Here is a 24,999-nt window from a genome sequence, read left to right on the forward strand (position 1 = left end):
TACCTTTCAGAGAACAAACAAAGGAATTGTTAAAAGCACATGTGGGTGAATGTATCCTGCAGAGAGGAGAAAGGAATTGAAAATGCATGCTTTCTCGGTAGGAAAAAACAAGAAGTAACCTGTAACAGCAATGAGGGTGAGGAAGCAATTGAAAGTAGCAATAGTAGATTTATTGAAGCACACAAGTGTACAGTGGTAACAGCAGGGACAAATGGAGCATAGAGAGATAATGTCACAGGTGTCCAGGAAGTGGCGATGAGGTGAGGCAACAGGAGAGCGTGACGCAGGAACTGAGATGAGCGATCCGATGTGAGTGGAGTGGATGGGGTTCCAGAGGTGTGAAGATCCAGCGAGGAGAGGAAACAGGAATGAGAAACCAGGCATACAACAGTGAGCTTCAAACAACGATCCAAAAAACACAAGACGACAGACAGGGCAATAAGTACTGAGTAGGTAATGAGTGGCAACTGTGGCTGATGAACAATTAACGGAGACGCCCACATGAAACAATCAGTGTTGACGAGAGAGACAAAAAACTCCATCCACATAGTGATTAGCAGAGACAACGGTTTTACCAACCGTGACATAACCAAGCTAATGGCTGCAATGTCAAGTTTTTTCTAAAGAAAATAAATTGTACTGAAGAAAATTTGGCACTGCCAACCACATTGTTCTCATAATGCCTCAACCCTTGATTATGCATCTGTATCTTTGTTTAAAAGCAAATGATTGTATGATACTTAATAGTATGTTTCCTTAATCTTAAATCTTTATGTCTGTACTTCACAATAAAGAGGCCCTGTCTCTGACTTGCCTAAGGCATCATATGAACAATGCAAGCTGTTTTAAATATTTGCAGGTGCTTTATGCAAAATGCTAAGGGCCCCATAAGGGTGGCGTTTAGGGGCGGAAGGGTTCTGTGAGGCATTTCTCTGGCTGTTTGCAGATTTGGAACGACTGTGTGGCAAGCTTGTTGGTGTGGCCAAGATGCAGTACAAGCGCTTATTCCAGACATTGCACACACTGCAATACTGACTGTTGGCTGATGACCATTAGTACATCTCCTATGAGTAACAAGTGTTCATTTGCAGTTTATTACTTATGGCCTATTGACTTGAGTCTTTATCAGTGACCTTTGTCCTCCTTGTTTGCACTTTGTCTAACAAAACCACTTATAGTTTTTAAATATAAAGCTCTCTGCTTACTCAGACATTTTTAAGATTAAGCGTATTGGCCTATATTTACTAAATTGTGTTTTGATCACATTCACATTATCATTGGTGTTACATGATGCATAACATGAATTACAAAAAGATTGTTAGTTACTTGTAGATTATTTAAACATTATGCGTTTTTATTTAAATATCTTTATTAAGATGTGCTTTTAGTTTATAAGATGGGTTGCTAAATTAACCTTAAGGTTTATAAGGTAAATATGGTAAATAGTTAATAAGGTTAAACTGACATGTTTGTTTTCTTTCTCTCTGTAGGTAAAGCACTCTGTGACAGTGCGAATGGGGGAGATTATGGTGTACCATCCCCTGGTCCCGCCTTCAAGGAAGTCTGGCAAGTAAAAGTTTGGCCTAAAGGTCTGGGCCAAGCCAAGAACCTTGTTGGCATCTACCGACTTTGCCTGACTGAAAAGACAGTCAACTTTGTCAAGCTGAACTCTGATGCAGCGGCTATTGTACTCCAGCTTATGAATGTGAGGCGTTGTGGTCATTCTGAAAACTTCTTCTTTGTGGAGGTGGGTCGCTCTGCAGTAACTGGCCCTGGAGAGTTCTGGATGCAAGTGGAAGATTCTGTGGTAGCACAGAATATGCATGAGACTCTGCTGGAAGCCATGAAGGCCCTGAGTGAGGAGTTTCGCCAGCGTAGCAAGTCTCAGTCAGCTGCAGCTGGAGCAGGAGGTGGTACCACTGCATCAAATCCTATTAGTGTTCCCTCTCGACGACATCATGCCAATCCTCCACCCAGTCAGGTTGGATTCACAAGACGCCCACGGACCGAACCACCAGGGATTACTGGAGGCTGTAATAGCACTTCTCCAACCTCTCGCCACAGCTTTCCCCGAACACGAACGTCCAGTGATGGTGGAAAAGTTGATGATGGAGGTGGTGCAGCTGCTGGAGGGATTGCATCATGCTCAAGTCCCACAACTAATGGGTCATGTTCCAATACCCCAATACTGAGATCAACATCTGTTCGTGCTCCAACCCCAGTCAATGCACAGCATGCGCTGATGAGATCCACCTCAACCCCTGCCCCTACATCTGCACCAAGCCTGCCTTCTGGCTCAGTACATGGATCTGAGTTTTGTGCAGTAGAAACCGGGACAAGCAGCAGTGGTGTGGATGGTAATGGTAACATGTACAGTCAAATACCTCTCCGACAGACCTCTGTCTGTGGTTCTCTTAGTGACTACGGTTCCTCAGATGAATACGGCTCCAGCCCCGGAGAGCACTCTCTGCTAACCCCAACAAAGCATGCAAGGCCTGCCGGCAGCTCAGGCGGGCATTCTGTTGGGGATGAAGCATCCAACTACATCCTAATGAGTCAGAGAGGAGCATCCAAACCTCAGCCAGGCCAAAATGTATTACCACAAACCAGGAGAGTTCTGAGGCGCTCCTCTAGCAGAGAATGTGAAGCTGAGCGCAGGATAATGAGTAAGCGGGCTTCCCTGCCACCCATGTCCTTGGAGAGACTTGCACCACACCTTCGAGCTGGGGAGGAAGCTGTTGAAGAGGACGACTATGCAATTATGACTCACACATCCAGCCGAGAATCCTTTGGACCAAGGCAGGATTCTGGAGCGTCAGCAAGCACAACAGGATACTTGGAGGTAGCTGCAGAGCTTAAAAGTGATGCTGGTAGTGGTGAAACGGGTGTCCCTGATGTCATCGGAGGAGCTAATGGACCAGTGGATAATGGCTACATGTCCATGTTGCCAGGAGTTACATCTCCCCCAGTATCCCTTTCTCATTCCCTCTCAGTAGCAGTTTCAGATCCAGACTCAAAGTCTGCTGATGACTACATGGCCATGACCCCCAATAATAGTATTTCACCCCCACGGCAGATCCGTCCACCACCTTCTGGCACAGATGGCTACATGATGATGTCTCCCAACAGTAGCTGTTCACCAGACCAACGAGGGGTCCCTACTGCCTGGGTTGGCAGCAGTAGTGCTGACAGCCGAACTGGCAGCGACTACATGAATATGTCACCTATCAGCGCCCGCTCTGCCAATAGTACCCCACCACCAGCTGAGCCCCACACTCAATCCGACCAGCATTCTCAGCAGCCTCCACCTAAGATGGTATATTCTTACTATTCTCTACCCCGCTCCTACAAACACAATAGTTCAACACGCTTTGAGGAAGGGCCAGGAAGAGGGAAGCATTTGGTTAATGGTGGTCGAGGTCTGGGTGGAGGTAGGGGGCTAGGTAATAGCAATTCCAAGCATCAGGAACCACCTGTTGGTCGACACCTGTCCCTTTCATCATCTTCCTACTCCTCCAGTTCTGCTAGCAGCGAGAGCCTAGGTGAAGGTGAAGAAAAAGCCGTCCAAGTGTCAGGAGGAGCAGCACCAAATACTCCTGCAAAAGATGCTGAGAAAGGACCCTTGCAGCAAAGGCAAGGGTTTGGAAGGGTAAAGCAAGGACATCCTGGTCAGAGGGTCAGGCCCCTTAGTCTGTTTGTAGATGTCTCTAAAGCCAACACTTTACCCAGAGTCCGTGAAACACCCCTTCCTCCTGAGCCTAAGAGCCCTGGGGAGTATGTCAGTATTGAGTTCAAGGGTGAGAGTAATTTGAAGGCAGGAGGTAATGGACCCAGAGGATTTCGGCATGATGCTCCTCTTCCACCCAGTACACACCGCAACTTACCCAGGCCTACCTCTTGTGTTGCTGGGTTCTCACCTTTCTCGCAAAGCTCCTGCACCCCCATCCCTCCATCAATTGCCTCCGAGTATGTCAATATGGAGCTAGGAGTTTCCCCATCCCCCTCGCCTTTGTCCCTCACGTCACTTGGATTTCCCCCATTCCCCACTCCTCCTGTCACGCCAGCAGCAGCCCCTAAAGCTCATGATGAGCACAGATCTGCTGTACTAAATGATGATGATGCAGAGACTGAGATGGGACATAGAAAAAGCATGCAGGTATCAGAGCCACATCCAGGAGACTCACCCACAGCATGTGGTGACTACACAAAGATGGCCTTTAGCCTGAACTCAGGCAGCACCTTAAGTCCTACATCACCAAAAGCCTCTTTGCCAGACCAGACTGAGTCAGTAGTTCCAGCCCTTGGTTTGGGACTAGGACTAGACTTTCCACTTGCCAAAGTCCCAAACCCAGATCATGGGGCTAAAGTAATTAGAGCGGATCCTCAAGGTCGTCGACGCCACTGCTCTGAAACGTTCCAAGCTCCTTCCTCACTTCTTACTTGCTCTGCAACATCATCTTCTTCTGCATTCCCTGATCACACCCAAGTGGTACGTCGGCTTGGTTTTGAGGGTATGCTTTGGGGTAACAGTGGCTCAGCGGACATCTCATCTCAGTACATCAACCCTGGACTACCCAGTCTATCTGTTTCACAGATATCATCCATGGAACAGGGCCTCAATTACATAGACTTGGACCTGGCTAACAAGGAAAGCTCCCACACTGCCACAGATGGGCAAGCAGCTGTCCACACACCTGTCGCTCGTATCTTTTCCTCTGTGCTGGGCGGAGGAGCAGCAGGGGGTTCTGTAGGAGCTGGAGGTTCAGGCGGTAGTGCTTCAAACCTCAACATGTATGCTAGCATTGACTTCTACAAATCAGAGGAGCTGCGGACACACCAAGGTAGCAGCAGTAAAGAAGGTACAGGTAAGATCAGTTTGAATCTCAAAATGAGTTTAGTCTAAAAAGTATGAAATCCTGAATCTCACATACAGTGTAATGTTTAATCATATCTTCAGCACACTGAACAGTTGTCATACAATTGAGTGCATAAGTTTGCATACTCCTTTTACCTCCTTAGTTTATAAATCACTTGCAGAAGAAAAAGCTATATTGTTTTTTATTTAGTTATTTTCTTCAGAATATTTCACAGGATATTTCCCACAAGTAAATAATAACAAATAAAATAATAACATTTACACTGTCTTCCTGTTTTAAAGTTCACACCACTTTGGTTTTAAGTATACTTTTCAACAAACATACAGACATTGATCAATGCAAAATTGAACTGATAAGTTACTGTGGAAAAAGGCATTTTCCAAATGCATAACATATAAATGTACACACCACAATAGAAACCAAGGGATTTAAATTTAAAATGATAATTTGTGCAAAATCAGTTATTATTTTGTCTTGTGGAACATTAATATAAATTATGTGAAATGGCTCGTCTGTAATCAATTAAAAATATTTTTTTATAATCCCTCTTTATTTTAAATAAATGAAAAACATCTTGCAGATTCTGCCAGGAGCATGCAAACTTATATGCACAACTGTAATACAGGGCCCTTCCCTATTGTTGGCACCTTTGGTAAATATGAGCAAAGGTGGCTGTAAAATAATTCTGCATTGTTTATCCTTTTGATCTTTAATAAAAAAAAAACACACACACACAAAATTATACATTTTTATTTAAGTAAAACAATTGAAAGTGGGGAGAAAATCTAATTGTGAAAAAAAAAAAAAAATTATTGGCACCCAATTATTGCAACATCCTTTTCCCAATTTAACAGCACTGAGTTATCTCCTGTAATGAGTTATCTAATGCCTGAAGAGTTTGGAGAACACCTGATAAGAGATCATTCCTTCATGCTGAATCTCTCTAGATCCTTCAGATTCACAGCTCCATGTTGGTGCTTCTTCTCTTCAGTTCCCCTCACTCATTTTCTATAGGTTTCAAGCTTTATTTTTTTTTGCTCAGTTAGCCATTTTCGTGTTGATTTTAATATTCATTTTGGATTATTCCTGATTGAAGATCCAACCACAGCCCCACTATAAGATTTCTAATGGAGGCAGTCAGGTTTAGATTTTCCTCTATTGGTACAGTATTGGATTGAATACATTATGCCATGTATCTGAATATGACGTGTCGTCCAGGACCTCTGACAGTAAAACAGGCCCACAACATTAAAGATCCAGCAGTATATTTAACCCTGGACATGAGGTTCTTTTTGTCCCTGTTTGTACTAAATCCATCTGGTGGGTTTGCTGCTCAAAAGCACTTTTTTTGTTGCATCTGACCATAGAAGCCAGTGCCATTTAAAGTTCCAGTCGTGTCTAACAGCTGAATATGCTGGAGTTAACATGTGGTGATGTAGGGGCTCTTTGATTATTTGTTTTTTAAGGCTTTCTGACCCCAAGACTCAGCTAATCTTTGCAATTCTTCTGCTGTAATCATTGGAGAGTCTTTGGCCACTCACTGTACATTACATCTTTAGTTGATTGGAACTTCTTAATTATTACCCTGATGGTGGAAATGTGGATTTTCAATGCTTTAGCTCTTTTCTTACAGACACTTTCTATTTTGTGAAGCTCAACAATCTTGTTCAGTACATCAGAACTATATTCTTTGGTTTTACTCCTTGTGACGGATGATAAAGGGGTATTTGTGTTCCTCATATTTATAATCCTCTTGAAGAGGCAGCCATGCCTGGAAAATGTCATGCTCCTAGTAACCCTGGTGTGCTAAAAAAAAATTAATATCAATGGTAATATACTTCAGAGATGTTTAACACAAAATAATTTCTAAAGGTGCCAATATTTATGGCCAACATTGATTAGTTGAAAAACAATTATTTCATCATGAAATTTTCTCCTCAGTTTCAATTGTTAATGTATAGAAATTTAATGATATGTTAGAGTTTTGTTAATTTTTTGAATGAAAGATTTAAAGGATAAACAATGCAGATGTATTTTCACAGCCATTTTTGCTCATATTTACCAAGGATGCCAATAATAGTGGAGGGCACTGTATATAAGCACACCTTTAACACACCTACTAGAGTGACAGACTCATGTGTCTGATTTCCCGTGTGGCTGTATTTACACTGTTTTTATCTCAGCTTTAATTCCACTTTAGTCAATAACAGGTTGTTATGATACACTGGAAACAGAGTACAGCCTGTTCCATAACAAAACTTTATGAGGCCATGGTTCACTTTTGTTCTTTATTCATATCCACCTGGTGCCTCTAGATACAGGAGTCACCTGTCTGCCAGGCATTACAATGCCAACAATACTGATCAAGAGCCATGGAAAGTTCTCTTTCGCAAATCTCATAACCATTGGTTTTGTCTGCCGCCTCTGTCATTCCCCGGGCTCCCAAATTTGATTTACCATTTTAAATGTATTTTAAAAATTTCCAGTGTTTATCTTTGAGCTGAAACATTAAAGAGTCCTCGATAGTTATGTATATAGAAGGCTTACAATGACAGGGTATATGGCTAAATACAGTATTTTCATTCTGTTTGAGTTACTGTCTATTTGAGTTCCCTCTGTGTGCATAAAATGCATGTATGGGTTTGTGGCTAGATTGGGGTTTGCCATTCAGTGACGGGATGTTTGAATAAATTGTCTTTTTTTACAAATAGTGACAGAGCAGGCTGACCGCATATGTCTGAAACTCCGTGTTCAGTTTATGTTATGCAAGAAAACAGTGACTGGTGTGGAATAAGAGAAAGCTTGCAATGATTGTTCGCAGAAATCTGATAATCGCTCGTTTATTTTCTTGCTAAAACAGCCCCGGATTTGGTGCCTGATCTTAAATCAAAAGATAAAGTTATCACAGAATGTAAAGTTGTATTGAAAATTAGAGAATGGAGAGAGAAAGATACTGGCTTATCTTTGCAGCAGTGAGTGAGTCTTTTGCAGTTAGTGGACAGCATGGCATCGATGCTGGGGGGGGGGGCAGCGAGCTGGCTGTGAATGTTGAGAAGGGGCCAACACTGCGCTGGTCCAGCGTGGTCACAACCACAACCCCCCCTTTTCTGCATGTAATAAATGATCCTTTTGTTCGTGGCTTTCCTCCCTGGCTGCCGTGTATGTGTGTGTGTGTTTGTGTGTCTGTGCCCTTGCGTGTGTGTTTCAGCTCCAGTAGGCTTGAACTCATCGCTCCCTTGGTAAATATGAGCAAAGGTGGCTGTAAAATAATTCTGCATTGTTTATCCTTTTGATCTTTAATAAAAAAAAAACACACACACACAAAATTATACATTTTTATTTAAGTAAAACAATTGAAAGTGGGGAGAAAATCTAATTGTGAAAAAAAAAAAAAAATTATTGGCACCCAATTATTGCAACATCCTTTTCCCAATTTAACAGCACTGAGTTATCTCCTGTAATGAGTTATCTAATGCCTGAAGAGTTTGGAGAACACCTGATAAGAGATCATTCCTTCATGCTGAATCTCTCTAGATCCTTCAGATTCACAGCTCCATGTTGGTGCTTCTTCTCTTCAGTTCCCCTCACTCATTTTCTATAGGTTTCAAGCTTTATTTTTTTTTGCTCAGTTAGCCATTTTCGTGTTGATTTTAATATTCATTTTGGATTATTCCTGATTGAAGATCCAACCACAGCCCCACTATAAGATTTCTAATGGAGGCAGTCAGGTTTAGATTTTCCTCTATTGGTACAGTATTGGATTGAATACATTATGCCATGTATCTGAATATGACGTGTCGTCCAGGACCTCTGACAGTAAAACAGGCCCACAACATTAAAGATCCAGCAGTATATTTAACCCTGGACATGAGGTTCTTTTTGTCCCTGTTTGTACTAAATCCATCTGGTGGGTTTGCTGCTCAAAAGCACTTTTTTTGTTGCATCTGACCATAGAAGCCAGTGCCATTTAAAGTTCCAGTCGTGTCTAACAGCTGAATATGCTGGAGTTAACATGTGGTGATGTAGGGGCTCTTTGATTATTTGTTTTTTAAGGCTTTCTGACCCCAAGACTCAGCTAATCTTTGCAATTCTTCTGCTGTAATCATTGGAGAGTCTTTGGCCACTCACTGTACATTACATCTTTAGTTGATTGGAACTTCTTAATTATTACCCTGATGGTGGAAATGTGGATTTTCAATGCTTTAGCTCTTTTCTTACAGACACTTTCTATTTTGTGAAGCTCAACAATCTTGTTCAGTACATCAGAACTATATTCTTTGGTTTTACTCCTTGTGACGGATGATAAAGGGGTATTTGTGTTCCTCATATTTATAATCCTCTTGAAGAGGCAGCCATGCCTGGAAAATGTCATGCTCCTAGTAACCCTGGTGTGCTAAAAAAAAATTAATATCAATGGTAATATACTTCAGAGATGTTTAACACAAAATAATTTCTAAAGGTGCCAATATTTATGGCCAACATTGATTAGTTGAAAAACAATTATTTCATCATGAAATTTTCTCCTCAGTTTCAATTGTTAATGTATAGAAATTTAATGATATGTTAGAGTTTTGTTAATTTTTTGAATGAAAGATTTAAAGGATAAACAATGCAGATGTATTTTCACAGCCATTTTTGCTCATATTTACCAAGGATGCCAATAATAGTGGAGGGCACTGTATATAAGCACACCTTTAACACACCTACTAGAGTGACAGACTCATGTGTCTGATTTCCCGTGTGGCTGTATTTACACTGTTTTTATCTCAGCTTTAATTCCACTTTAGTCAATAACAGGTTGTTATGATACACTGGAAACAGAGTACAGCCTGTTCCATAACAAAACTTTATGAGGCCATGGTTCACTTTTGTTCTTTATTCATATCCACCTGGTGCCTCTAGATACAGGAGTCACCTGTCTGCCAGGCATTACAATGCCAACAATACTGATCAAGAGCCATGGAAAGTTCTCTTTCGCAAATCTCATAACCATTGGTTTTGTCTGCCGCCTCTGTCATTCCCCGGGCTCCCAAATTTGATTTACCATTTTAAATGTATTTTAAAAATTTCCAGTGTTTATCTTTGAGCTGAAACATTAAAGAGTCCTCGATAGTTATGTATATAGAAGGCTTACAATGACAGGGTATATGGCTAAATACAGTATTTTCATTCTGTTTGAGTTACTGTCTATTTGAGTTCCCTCTGTGTGCATAAAATGCATGTATGGGTTTGTGGCTAGATTGGGGTTTGCCATTCAGTGACGGGATGTTTGAATAAATTGTCTTTTTTTACAAATAGTGACAGAGCAGGCTGACCGCATATGTCTGAAACTCCGTGTTCAGTTTATGTTATGCAAGAAAACAGTGACTGGTGTGGAATAAGAGAAAGCTTGCAATGATTGTTCGCAGAAATCTGATAATCGCTCGTTTATTTTCTTGCTAAAACAGCCCCGGATTTGGTGCCTGATCTTAAATCAAAAGATAAAGTTATCACAGAATGTAAAGTTGTATTGAAAATTAGAGAATGGAGAGAGAAAGATACTGGCTTATCTTTGCAGCAGTGAGTGAGTCTTTTGCAGTTAGTGGACAGCATGGCATCGATGCTGGGGGGGGGGGCAGCGAGCTGGCTGTGAATGTTGAGAAGGGGCCAACACTGCGCTGGTCCAGCGTGGTCACAACCACAACCCCCCCTTTTCTGCATGTAATAAATGATCCTTTTGTTCGTGGCTTTCCTCCCTGGCTGCCGTGTATGTGTGTGTGTGTTTGTGTGTCTGTGCCCTTGCGTGTGTGTTTCAGCTCCAGTAGGCTTGAACTCATCGCTCCCTTGCTCAGTTTTTTTCCCCTTGCGTTTTAATAAAACGTTTCTGTCTGAGTAGAGTAAGCGAGCACAGACCAAAATAGATTTTTGGGAGAGAATGTAGAATGGGAAGTCCCCAATTAAAGCAATTGAGAGGAGGAGGAGGGAGAGATAGATAGTACAAGGGTGAGAAAGAGATGGCACAATGGGAGTGCAAGAGAGAAAGTGAGAGACGGACAGATGGAGAAAAGATGGAAGGAAAGTCAGAAGCTCAGAGTCGGATCAGGTTTTCATGTTTGGTGGGAGTTGAGGAAATTGTATGAAGATTTCAGGGTTCATTTGTTTGAGTCTTCAGTGCTTTTGGGGGGGAACAACGATGAAAGCAGTTTCCCTGGCAGGACTCCAGATTGGGTCTCACTGACCACATCCAAACTCTCACTAGCAGTCAAGGGAAAGAAAATAGAGAGTGAGATGAATTAGAGCTTGTGATATGCAAGGAAAGTGGTGGGAGAGAAAGCTGAGTGTGAAAGGAATGGCAGCAGAACTATAATATCTCTGAGTTGGGATAGTATATAGAAGAGTCTTTTTTCCTAGTACGTACATGAGAGGGTACGTAACCTCTTATCAGCAAGGCAGCCGCTTAATTTATGCAGCTTAAAGTCTCTCAAACACACACCTACAAGCCCGTGCACACACTGAGACTGTTTGAAGTTCTGGCAGGGCTCCGTCTCTTGCTGTGTGGTAGTGCCACGTGTATCTCAGTCTGCCGTAGAGAGCAGTGGATTTAGACCAGTGCAGCTACTGGCACCGAGGGAGGTGAATTCCTCTACTGTGCCAGCGTGTTAACAAGAGAGAGTGAGAAAGATCATTCATCCATATCACAACCACAAGACAACATTTACCTAAATGGGTGAAGTGAAGCTGAGGTAATTGAAGTGAAGCTGAGTCTCTTAATCCCACACATAAAATCCCATAACCACATAATACAACACAGAGACACTTCAGGAGTTTTGTAACGGTCCCCTACACTGATATTGTTGGGTAATAATGTTTTTTTTTTAAACTACTCATGGGGGTTTTGCTTAACTGGATCATAGTTTATATTTCCACCACAGTCTGCACTCATTTGCACACGTTTGGATATTCAAAGAATGTCATCAGCTGTGCCCTCATGTGCCCTGAAACCTATGCATACTTGTAAATGCTACTCTTGGACTTAATTAATGCTTCGCGTTGAGAAAGTGCATGCACACCCAACCACATCTGGCTACACTGATTTTGATGCCCAAATATTTAAAGCAGTTTTATGAGTCCTGTACAAGTTATATCAACAGCTACTGTGGTAACATGTCGATTAACACAAACTATTTTCAACCTGTCCATCGTTATTTATTTATTTAATCATTCAATTCAAAAAGGTTTAGACACTTAAAGTTGCAGTAAGGAGGGCAATTTGCAAATGTTAAAGTACTCACTGTAACCACAAAACGTAACCAATAAATGCTAACATGATGAATTTCTTTGTGAAGTTATTTCCAATACACAAAAGCATCCAATATTGCCATCATGATGTAATTCCTAAAAGCATAAAACAAATTTTATAGCCCAAAAAACACACTATCCATATTCTAACACAAGAATTAATGTAAGTGAATTTATAAAATAATAAGCATCACATTTCTGCTTTTAATCATTTTAAATTGTCACTGTTAACATCCATATACCTAACTGTAACTTTTCTTTCTTTTTTTTTCTCGGAAACAGTACTGATTCATATTTATGTGGAAACCGTGATATTTTCTGAATTCTTTGATGAAGCGCAAGTTCAGTAGCAGCGTATATATATATATATATATAAAAAAAACGTATATAATATTAATAAAATCTTGTATAGAAATTTTAAATCAGTTTAATGCAATCTTGCTGAATAAAAGTATTATTATTATTATTATTTAAATCTTACTGGTCCCACACTTTTGAAGGATACTGTATATATTTTCAGCAAATTGCCACTAATGCTTTCAGTTAATCTTAGCTTCTGTTGAACCCAGAATATTCCTTTAAATAACCTGTAATCCCACTTTCATAAACACTGATTCTTAACACTAAACACCAGACAGTGATCCAGAACATGTATAAATCCATGGAATGGCCAAACACAGCTGAGTTTTTGAAACTGACTCAGTATGTTTATCACTGTCAACATTTTCCAAGTTTATTTATAGCATCCCTTACAGATGAACTGCGTGCCTTCATATATCTGAGAATCTTGTCTATGATTATCAGTATATTATTACTGACAGCTGTCATAAAATCAAGTCAGTAAAGACTGAGTCAGAGCTCCAGAAGCCTAGTAGTCCTGAAGGACCAAATCTGGTTGTAGCTGGTTTGATAGCGCTCAGCCAGAAAGCGAACGCGAGAGATGGAAAGTATGGGTATACATGAGAGAAAGGGACATGGAAAAAAAGATACAGCGAGAGACGGAGAGAGATTAAAGTTGACAGTAGGTAATCTGTGGTTATTTATGCACGTCCACGGGGCGGAGTAATGTATGCTCCCGTAGGAATCCATGTCCCAACAAACCCTGTGGAGCGGACAAGCGAATACGCCAGGAGATCTCTCTTGAACACACAGTTCCTACGGAATAATCCGAGTAGGATTATATGCTACTCAGACAACTGCAAATGTGCTTTGATGCAAAAGCTGTCGCACTTCAGAAAGAGGAATTTTGTATTTTATATCAGCATATATTGTATGACTGTGATTTAACTGAAGTCTGCGAGGTGCCCTTGGTTTATAGTTAGTCTGATTAATTTTAGATGAAACGTGCTATATTTTGTAGCTATAGTTGTTAAGTAGCGCTGGTCCAGGAGGGCAGAAAGTAGGACGGGCTTGGTAAGGTAATATTGGACGTCCTTGTAGGACAGATGTAGCTGAGAGAGACGAACAAAGGTGTCTGCTTCTGTAGAAAAGCCCACACCTGGGCTATATAGCTGCTCTATGGCCTGAGAAAATATGGGTTCGTTGTTCATTTGAATACTTTGAATAGCAAAGTGAATGGGAATTTGAGTGTAGATGTGGGCTGTAGAATTGCTCCGGCAGCAGCTTTTAGAAGGTGCTGTGAGTATTTTTTTTTTTTTAAGTTAAAATATTTTTCCGATCCTGGTTTTATTTGCTGGGACATCCATAAATAAGTCACTTGGTGGTAGGCGTCTCTACAAAGTGTAAACACTGTGGCTCTATGGTGTGATCTGAACATAGACTATGTTTGGAATAGAGCACCACTGTACAGCATGTGGCATGGTATACAAAGTATAGTCTACTCTATAGTCTATTTATAAAATAGTATGTGAAATAACACTTTATTAAAAACAAAGAGAAAGAAAATGCTACATTGACCATATTATGTTAATTGCTGTGAGTTGCATGCACTTTTTCATCTTCTTAACACACAAGAGGATGTTAGACAGAATATTAGGAACCGACAGTCACAGTCTCTCATCTTTTTCATACAGTAAAAATGAATGATGACTGAGTCTGTCGTTCTGCCTAATGTTGTTTTTGTGTTCAGAAAAAGAAAAGTCATAGAGAGGTATTTAAATGAAGAACTTCATTTTTTTGTTATTATATATATTGTTTTTGTTTGTTTGTTTGTTTGTTTTTGAAGCAATTGAATTTTTTTTCAGTAAGGATGCATTAACTGGATGAAAAATTACACAAAAAATACATTTCTAATGTTACAGTACAGACCTTTTAATAAAATAATTTTTTGGGGAAAATATATATATATGTACTGCAAAAAATGTAATGAGCTATCTACTTAATTATGGTAACAATATTATACACATCAATTTTAAGGCTTGATTTTTTAATTTAATATATCTGAATAAATCATGTAAATTCTCCTCAATTAATTAATCTATGACACAATGTATTGCTAATTTATTTTAAATTGATTTGCAAAAGTCTGTGATTTTGTGAGAGGCCTGTTTGTATTTGAGTTATTTTATACATTTGTTTTGTTTTGTGTTGTTTAATTAGTTCCTCAATCCAAGCCTCAAAACTGTTTAAGTTCCCTTTAAAAAAAACACATCTCAAAATCCTCAATATTTTCTGAACCACAATTTTGTTTAATGAAATATACACACTATTTTTAATTATCACCCAAATTTTTTGGATGGACATTCCAAGACCCATAATTAATTTTTTACAGTGATGTGTGTGTGTATGTGTCTATGTATATACGATATATATACTAGAACAGAATTGATAAACGTAAGATTTAAATATTGAATTAGGTGTCTGTGCATGTGAGTGAAGTGGAAGGGCTCAGCAATCCTAATCAAAAGATTAAAGATTCAAATCTCCTTACAGTCCAGGTAACTATCTGAATGTGTGTGTGTGTGTGTGTGTGTTTCTGTATATCTGGTGGCTGCTTGTCCAGCTCTATGAATGGAGCCGTTATGTTTGGGTTTTAGATTAGAGACTGGGCGTTCTGACGAAGGTTTCAGATTTAAGATCTGTTGACGTGTCTTACAAAACCGACAGCACTATCCTTCATCAGCCTATAGACCATCACACAAGTGTGTGTGTGTGTGTGTGTGTAATATCCTTGGTCGTTTGCTGCAATGACATTTTAATATATTAAACGCTAACCCACTTTTACACACATATGCACTTTTGTACCCAAATGTAGCTGCCTTCTTTAATAATAATAATAATAATAATAATAATAATAATAAATACTACTACTACTCATAATAATAATATAGTAATACATAAAAAATAATTATATAGTTATAGTTTAAATTTTCTTTTTTATAATATTAGTTTATTTTTATGTATATATTTACTTAAAATAGTAATTTGTAATCATTCGTTTAATGATGTGGTTATGATATGTTTGTCTGTGGTATTGTGTCTATGCTCAGAGAGTCGCTACATCTGTCAGTAATACTGACCCCGCTCCACCTGCAGCTTTATCCACAATCCTTAGAGGCTGGGCCCACCTGCTCCACCCGCTCGTCTGCTTTGTGCCTCTGCTTGTCTGCTCGGCGGGCCTGCTTAACTCAGCAGAAGCAATTGTAGAGTTGCAGTTTTTTTTGCAGAATAAAATGAACAGGGTAGAATTTAAACCAGCACACACAGGCTGTGTAAAGTGTGTGTCTGGATGCGTGCCCAGCAGTAAATGTATTATACAAGTGCCCAGCTGTGAGTTTATTGCACGGTTAGTGTGTGCGTGTGTGTGTGTGTGTGAGAGAGTAGCATCAGCTAGAGCCCAGGGCTACTGTCTTTTGATGCTTAATCTCCCATTGACTGCGCGGAGAGAGAGGAAATGGGAGGATTTCAGTGCGTAAAGGATGAATTGACAACTCAATCCCTATTTTACACAGAGCAAGGGAGAGGGAAAGGGGAAAAAGAGAGAAATTTTGCCTAAAACAAATGTATGCAAGGAGGTCATTGCAAAAACGTGCATACGCAAGATTTATTTTATGCACTGATGTAAAATATGTCACATTGCATTCTTAGCTATTTTCACATGAGGTGCTATGTCTTGTTCCACACTGTAAAAAGTTATTATTGGAGAACATTTTATAAAAAAAACACTATCAGTTTTTCGTTCTTTGTGTCGAAGCAGCCGTTTGAATAGAATCTTGCAGAGGAAATTTGTTAGTCTGTCATTAATTACTCACCCATTACTGCAAACCCATAAGACCACAAATTAAGTATTTTTGATGAAATCTGAGAGCTTTCTGACCCTCTATAGACAGTAAGGGAACTAACACATTTTAGGCCCAGAAACATAGTAAGGACATTGTTAAAATAGTGACATCAGTAGTTTAACTTTAATTTTATGAAGCTACAAGAATACTTTTTGCTGTGTGCAAGGGAAACTAGAATAAAGACTTTATTCAACAATTTCATCTCTTCCATGTCAGTCTTTGCTGTGTTCACAAGAGTAAGATATTTCAGAATATCTTGTGTTTCAAAGATAAACAAAGGTCTTACGCGTTTGGAACGTCATGAGGATGTGTAATTAATGACAGACTTTTCATTTTTGGGTGAACTATACCTTTAATTGCACAGGTAACTGAGCCCTGGGGTTTTCTACCACAGTAATGCAAAAACACATAATTTTGTGTAACTCGCTTGCATTCACATTTGAGCAAATGAGAGATTGAAACTACCTGTGCACACATGGATGAATCGTTTCATATATTCAACCATTTCTGTTGGATGTTCAGTTGCATTTTCTAGAACTAAAAATGCATTTGAAAGTCATTCTGCACTTTACCTACAGCATTTACCAATTGTGATGCTCATTCAGTTTTATTTCAATAGTTCAATAGACACTATGCAGACCAAGGCCAAACAATGACTCACGACACGGCAGTAAGGAGCCAGAGAGAAAGAGCAAGAGTGTTCTGGCTGGAGTTTGATCTGGCTTCTTATTGCGTCAAAGAAACAGAGATACACACGATTGCCATGGAGACGCATATGACCATACCTTGGTTTTTCGTCCTCTGTGACCTCACTGAGAGTTCTTGTTCAAGTTTCACTGCCTGTTTTATTGCTTGTTTCAGAACATCCTGTCTATTTTTGTCCACTTTTTTCCTCTGGCACTTTTCTTTACCTCATCTTTCCTTTCTTTTGTCATCCATCCATGCAGTCTTTTTATTATTATTTCAGGGCTTAAAAACAAGGATTATTTCTTCTGACCTCATTGTGTCAGTAGTTCAGATTTATTTTTGCCAATATTTTCACTGGCTTCACCACAGAAAGAAAATACTGTATTTTTAAGAACTATATTAATGTGTCAGAATGAAATCTTTTTTATTTGATATTTTTAATTAGACATCAACTCGTTTACGAACAGAAGTTACAAAGATATATTTGTTTAAGGCTTAAGCAACTTTTTCAATAAAAAATTTGAAATTATAGACTTTTTATTTTTTATTTTGCCATGTTAATTCAACACTGATGGAGTTCAATGTAACTTTAATATTTTACATTTTTCTCTAGTTATAACTTGAATTTGAATTGAATTAAATTTTAATATCATATATATATATATATATATATGTGTGTGTGTGTGTGTGTGTGTGTGTGTGTGTGTGTGTGTGTGTGCGTGTGTGTGTGTGTGTGTGTGTATATATACATTGTTTTTTGGGGAAAATCGTCTTTATATGCATAAGAACAAATGCATTGATTTTTTTTCATTAGATATTTACTTTTGTTTACAAAATGTACAAAAAGAATATTGTTTATTTATTAAGGCAAATTTTTTATAAAATCTAGAAATTATACAGTAAATTTGTCTGTGTAAATTCTAACTTTGGTAGTAATACAAAAAACAAAAACAAAACATGCTATATGCCAGATCAAGAAATGCTATCACAAGATATAGTGAGAGCGTCTGTCTTGAGCGTTGTTTTAAAATCAGCTGACATTTTCAAATCGACCGATCATGGTAATCTCAGAGAGGTGTGTGTGTGTTTGTGTGTGTGTGTGTGTGTGTGCGTGTGTGTGTGTGTGTGTGTGTGTGTGTGTGTGTGTGTGTGTGTGTGTGTGTGTGTGTGTGTGCGTGTGTGCGTGTGTATGTGTGTGTGTGTGTGTGTGTCTGTGTGTGTGTGTGTGCGTGTGAATAATCTCTTTATCTCAGACCTGACAGGGCTCATTCCGTTGAGAGTGAGGGTGTCAGCTGAGACAGCCAAGACAGAACGATTGACAGATAAGAAAAGGAAAGGATGAATAAGGGCTCACGGGTCTGCCAGGGCATTTGTTTAGTTTTTTTCCGCTATTTCTATTAAGGCTTGATATTGTGGGTACAGGAGTGCATTGGAGGCAAAATGACTGTTTTTCTTTAAGACCTATATGGGATTGTAGAGATTGTGTTTTTGCTGAAACAGGAGTAAACAAAGTCTTCTTCAGGTCTAGTTTCACAGGTTAAAGGTAATGGAAAGACCCACTCCCATTACTTATTCCTGGGCATGTTAGGGTGTGTGTTCAGTGCTGTTCGTCTTTTCTTAGTTACATCGCTCTTCAGCTCGTGGCATTGTTCAGTCTGCGCTTCGGTTGAGTTTAACACACCCTGAGTGAAAAAAATACAGTAGATTAGATCTCTTACTGCTGTTGTAGACGTCCTGTAAGTGTGTTTGCATTAGGGAAACATATTTAAAATGGACTTGTTGGACGGTTGAATGAAGTTGACTCATCTCTCTTAAGGAAGTCTGTTTAATCAGACTGTTTTCAGGTTGACATGACTCCAATCCGACTAATTTCTTCTGGGGAATTTAGATAAGACTCTTTTTTGCCACAGCTAGACAGAGTGAAACAGAACAGAAAACAATGCTTTTAAATATTTAACTAATAATATTCATTTGATTAATTGGCCACTGCCATACAAATGCATGGTTTTAATGTGATTTCATGCGGTTCCTGCAAATGTAAAGCACGTGCAAGTTTTAGTGCAAACTATCTAAAAGGACAAGAATGATACTAAAATCCCCGCAGATAAAAATACAACAGCTAAAAACTATATAGGTTAAAACAAATTGGTGGTTGTAACCTATTGCTAGTTTGTGTACACTACACTACTGCAAAATACAAAATTTTAATACTGTGAAATATTCTGAATTAAAATAGCTGTTTTCTTATAGAATATATTTTAAAATGTAATTTATTTCTGTAATGTCAAAGCTGAATTTTCAGCATCAGTACTCCAGTCTTCATTATTCATTACTCATCCTTCATTTTTTTGTGCAAACTGTGATTATATATATATATATATATATATATATATATATATATATATATATATATATATATATATATATATATATATATTTATATATACATACATTTTTTTTCAAGATTATTTCATTGAAAAACAGTTAGAATATTTTTATATTTGTAATATATTTAACTATACTTATATTTTACTACATTTGTATTTTAATATTGTTGGTCAGTTTTGGTTAATTTAATGCATCCTTCTTGAATAAAAGTATACATTTCGTTTATTTATAATAATAATAAAAAACTTAGTGTACTTAGAACAGTAGTGTGTGTGTGTGTGTGTGTGTGTGTGGGCCTATCTTGCACCAAAGGTTCTTCTTACATTTAAGGTGTTCTTGCAGGAACAAATTGGTTTCATCAGTCAATGGGATTTCAACAGTAATCTTTAAAATCAGCTCACATACCCTCTCTGACTGTCTCTTCTCTTTATATGTTCTTAATCTTGTTAAATGGCTTAAAGCATTGTTTAGACTTCCGGTCTTAGATTATGTGTGTATGTGTGTCTGAGTGTGGGTTTACAGGTCTATAAAAGAGCACTAATTAGATTATACTCACCTACACAATGTGTCATCAAAAAAAAAAAAAAAAAAACATGACTACATTTATTCATACCCAGTTTTTCCCTTTCTCTTCTGTATCAAATGTATCAAAAGTTATTATTTACATTATTACTGTATCGAAAGTTATTATATACACTATTACTATTACTATTCTGGACAATTAATAATAAGATACATTCATTTTAAAACAATTGATTAAATGTGAACGTTTGAGAGGCTGCTGATACTCAGAGAAAGAAAAGTTGCTTACAAACCACTCTTTTAATAATCTACAGCATCTAGTTTTTGTTTGTTTGTTTGTTTGTTTAAAGGCAGCTATAACTGTTTTTTCTCATCTGAGCAGTATAAGAACTGTTAGCTTTTCATAACCTTGCCATTTTAGTGCACAAATTATTGCCAACAACCTGAGACCTTTTTTTTCTGTTCTTTTGCAATGCTTGAAATTGCTTAATATTTCTAATTCTGTTTCTCAATTCTGTCTTTGTCCATGACCGCCCTCCTCGTATGCTCACACTCTAGAGATGTGATCTGGCCTTCTCTGCACAAACACACAAATGTAAACACCAAACACAGGAGCATGCATACACACACACAAAATATACTGTATAAATATATATGCATATACTGTATATGTTATTATAATTTAAAGTATACAAATCAAAGCCACAATAATCTAAATGCATATGTGTGCATGCACATTCATGCAGCTACAGTAGATCAATATGCCAAGTTGTGGATTGTACAAGACGGATTGTGTTCTGTGAGTGTTACCATTGAAGACTGGTTTAAGCTTGTTGGGAGCTAAAAGAACAGACTGGGCCTCAGGGGAAATTATGTAACACTCCCATACATTCAATTAAGTAAATCAACCTGTCTCTCCCCAGCGCTCCAGTCCGAATGTGACAGTCTCACACGGGGAAACTCTGGCTGTTTGCACAGTGTGTAACTGTTCAGAGTGTTAAAGTCTGTCAAAGACAATTCTGATCCCTCCAGATCAGCTGCTGTTTTTTAGTGGTGCACAAATTAGAGATTTCCGGGGGAATCAAAGCTCTTGCAAGACACTGACAGTTCATTGAGATTGGGGCGCTTCAGATACTTGCTAATGTTATTTAAATGATTCTGACAACTTTGTGTGTTTGAAATTTAACATTTCTGCATTTACACTGTACATATATTTAAATGATTTGGTGCCAGGAACATATTTGAACTCTTTTCAACTTGAACTATTTTCATCAAAGAATAAAAAAAGAAACATTTTAAAAAAAGAAAAATTTACTGACATTTTTATTTATTAACTATAACCAAAGCTCACATTTAGATATCCCCGAATACATAAGTGTCAGCAAAACTGCATCAAATACAGAGCATCGTTGTGTTCCATATATAATGTTTATAGTGACATATTTGTATAATGACAACAGAATTGTAATTTTTGCCTGAACTATGCCTTTAATGAAAAATAATGCTCAGCTTCACGTCTTCAAATCTTTTTCTGTGATGCTCTACATTCTCTTTCAACCCTCGCTTCATTTTTTCGTCAGCCGTCTTCGCTGTCCCCCATTCAGCGTTTGATCTCTATTTCTGTCTGTTCCTCTCCCTCTTTCTATCTCTTTTTCTCCGTTTGCTCTCTTGCTCGTTCTGGTTTGAATATGCAGTGACTGAAGGGCTTGAGGAGTGACGTACAGATGTTCAAAAACATCAGCTAGCTTGCTTACCTCAGCATGTGCGTCAGCATTGCTCATCCCTTATTCCTTTCTGCATGATCTCCATCTTTTCACTTCCCTCCGTGATTACGGTCCACGCTCTCTATCTAAAATAAGTCTTGTTTGTGTTTTTGTGTGCATTTTTGTTTTACGTTTCAAGGGGAACAGGAAGGCTAGATTTTCTCATACGCACAAACTCACACAAACAAACAAACAAACAGTGAGACACGCACGTACTGAAGCGCACACAGGGTTTAAACCTCCAGAGGGATAAATGGCCATGCAGCATCTCATCAGTGCTAGCGATGGAGATTAAACCCAGTGAACCAGGAGGCGGCAGTGTGTGTGTGTGTGTGTGTGTGTGAGCGCGCATGTGAGTGCATGTGAAAACAAACACTCAGCACTTTTGCACATTATATTAAACATGCCATACCTGAGCTGATTCTGTTCAGTGTGTTTTTCTAATCTGATCTATGTGACAGCGTCTCTCTTTCTGTTTCTGTGAATGATGTCTGTGTCATTCATCAAGTGTTTCTGTGTGGGTTTGTGTGCTTTTCTGTGTGTGTGTTGGCAGGTTAAATACTGGAGGGCTTATGTGACATGCTTTATGAGCCACCCTGACAAGACAGAAAAAAAATGTTCTTGTATTACTTTCCAGCTCCTCTCATTCTTTCGAGCTCTCTTTCCAGCAGCCCCAAATAGTATCTGAACACTTAAGCCACACGTTAAAATGTGTATACACTACTGTTCAAAAGTTTGGGGTCAGCAAGTTTTTCTTCCCTTTTTTAAAACAAAAAACAAAAACTTGCATGAATATGAATAAAATCTCTATTTCAAATAAATGCAGTTCTTATGAACTTTATATTCATTAAAAAAAACCTGTATCATGATTTGTGCCAAAATATTAAGCAGCACAACTGTTTTCAACATTTATATTAAAATGAGAACTGTTTCTTCAACAGAAAATCAGCAAATGAGAAGGTTTTTTTTAAAGGGTCATGTGACTCTGGAGACTGAAGTAATGATACTGAAAGTTCAGCTTTGCCATCACAGCAATAAACTACATTTTAATATATATTAAAATAGAAACAAATATTTTAAATTGTAATAATAATTTACAATATTGCTTTATTTTTCATCAAATTAATGTAAGCATATGAGACCCCATATTTGAGTTATTTAATGTAATGTTGAGGGATTACATCCACCAAAATGCCTTGAGACTATTTGACCTATTTTGAAATCAGTAAAATCATAAAACACATCCAAAATCTTTATCTAGTTGTGTGATGCCTGTTAAAGCTGCAGTAGGTAACTTTTGTAAGAATATATTTTTTACATATTTGTTAAACCTGTCATTATGTCCTGACAGTAGAATATGAGACAGATAATCTGTGAAAAAATCAAGCTCCTCTGGCTCCTCCCAGTGTCCTATTGCCATTTGCAGAAATCCATCGCTCCCGGTAAGAAATCAACCAATCAGAGCTGCGCTCCGTAACTTTGTTTGTGTTCAAAATGTAGAAAAATGAACATAATAAGCGAGTACACCATGAATCCATTTTCCAAACCGTGTTTTTAGCTTGTCCTGAATCACTAGGGTGCACCTATAATAAGTGTTTATATTCGGACTATTTTAGATTGCTTCGGGGGTACCGCGGCGGAGTAACCCAGTACCTTTGTGATTCTTCATAGACATAAACAGAGAGAAGTGGATCTGGCTACGATGTTCTTCCGCAAGACGCAAGCAGTTCTGTTTATTAACCGCTAGAGCGTCAAAAGTTACCGACTGCAGCTTTAAGGTGACAGACAGGTCAAAAGAAAAGTACAAGCATTGGAACAAAGACAGAATGTATTGATCGTTCATCCCTCGTTTAGAGATGAGCCAGGGTCTTTTCTGTTTTGCTCATGAATACATATTTTCCGCTGCCTGTTGGCCTTTGTGTATGTGTGTTGTTGACCAGGCACTTAGCCACCAATTCTTGCCGAAGCTCTTCAGAATAAAGTTACGGAGTGAAACCTTAAACTTGCAGGGAAAAGGGGGAATGACAGTGAAAGAGAAAGAGAGGAGGAAAAAACTAGAAGAGTAAGTGCCTATTAATAATTAGTCATTTGATCAGGCAGCATTTTGGATCTGTATTTTGGCATGGCTTTCAAGGTTATGTGCCTGTGTGTGTTTATTTAGCTATACTTTGGGGACAAACTGAGCTAAATCTGACACAACTTCCCTTCAGGGTTCTCAATGGAGAGATTATTAATATATGAACCAAATCATGTTGTTGTTCAAAAAATTCTAAAGCTGTTTGGTTTAGCTTTTACTAGTTGAAACATATTCAGAGCTAAGTAAACGTGTGTGTGTGTGTGTGTGTGTGTGTGTGTGTGCATGTGTGCTCTTGTTTTTGTGACATATCAGGACACAACTCTGTATAATGACATGGGTATGACACAGGTATTACAAGGAGAGAGTGACTTATGAGGACATAACCCATGTCCCCATTTTTCAAAACGCTTATAAATCATACAGAATGATTTTTTTTTTTTTTGAGAAAGTAAAAATGCACAAGGTTTCCTGTGAGGGTTAGGGTTAGGTGTAGGGCCATAGAATATACAGTTTGTACAGTATAAAAACCATTATTCCTATGGGATGAACACACTTTTCACAAAAACAAACGTGTGTGTGTGTGTGTGTGTGTGTGTGTGTGTGTGTGTGTGTGGACAAATTCAGTCCAAAACTGAAGCTCTGAAAGGGCTCAGTCAGCATTGCTCAATATATGTACCGCTTACTCTTGGGTCCTTTTAATACCCAGAGCAAAACTCTTCCTAGCTGTGAGCGCATATTCTCTCTCTCACACACACACACACAGACCTTTTCTTAGCTGTCTATAGTACCATAGACTTATAGTGTTTTTGGATAATGTTAATTATGATTACTACATGTAAGATTCTAGTGAAATTTTGCAGGCAAGAAATGTTCGTTGTCAGTAGTGTAGCAATGTATGATACTCAACTCATTCAAACTCATATCATTTCACACCAAACAGCTTTCTGTTGTTTGCTTGATTAATCCACTTGACCAGCTTGAACCTGATGCATAATCTGCATGGAGAAATATTTTGCCCTTACGCAAAAGTCCTGATCACATGGACACTGCAGAATTTTGGGGCAGAAATTCTCCAAACATCAGTTGTTGTTTTATCCTTAAAGCAACACCTTAGTTACACTTTAATCACTTGTATCTTTTAGGACATCTCTAAAAGGATGTTTGGT

General features: G+C 38.5%; 1 protein-coding gene across 2 annotated transcripts in view; it reads left to right on the forward strand.

Moving 5' to 3' along the window:
• LOC113105614 (insulin receptor substrate 1-B-like) overlaps window positions 1–24,999 on the forward strand; it is a 42,134-nt gene that overhangs the window by 11,052 nt on the left and 6,083 nt on the right. The window contains exon 2 of one of the 2 annotated variants that reach the window (XM_026266783.1): window positions 1,491–4,865. In XM_026266783.1, the coding sequence (XP_026122568.1) occupies window positions 1,491–4,865 (3,375 nt within the window). The remainder of the gene's footprint in view (window positions 1–1,490; window positions 4,866–24,999) is intronic. The other variant, XM_026266784.1, reaches the window with a different exon arrangement.

Source organism: Carassius auratus, chromosome 7, assembly GCF_003368295.1.
Source record: "Carassius auratus strain Wakin chromosome 7, ASM336829v1, whole genome shotgun sequence".
Taxonomy (NCBI): Eukaryota; Metazoa; Chordata; class Actinopteri; order Cypriniformes; family Cyprinidae; genus Carassius; species Carassius auratus.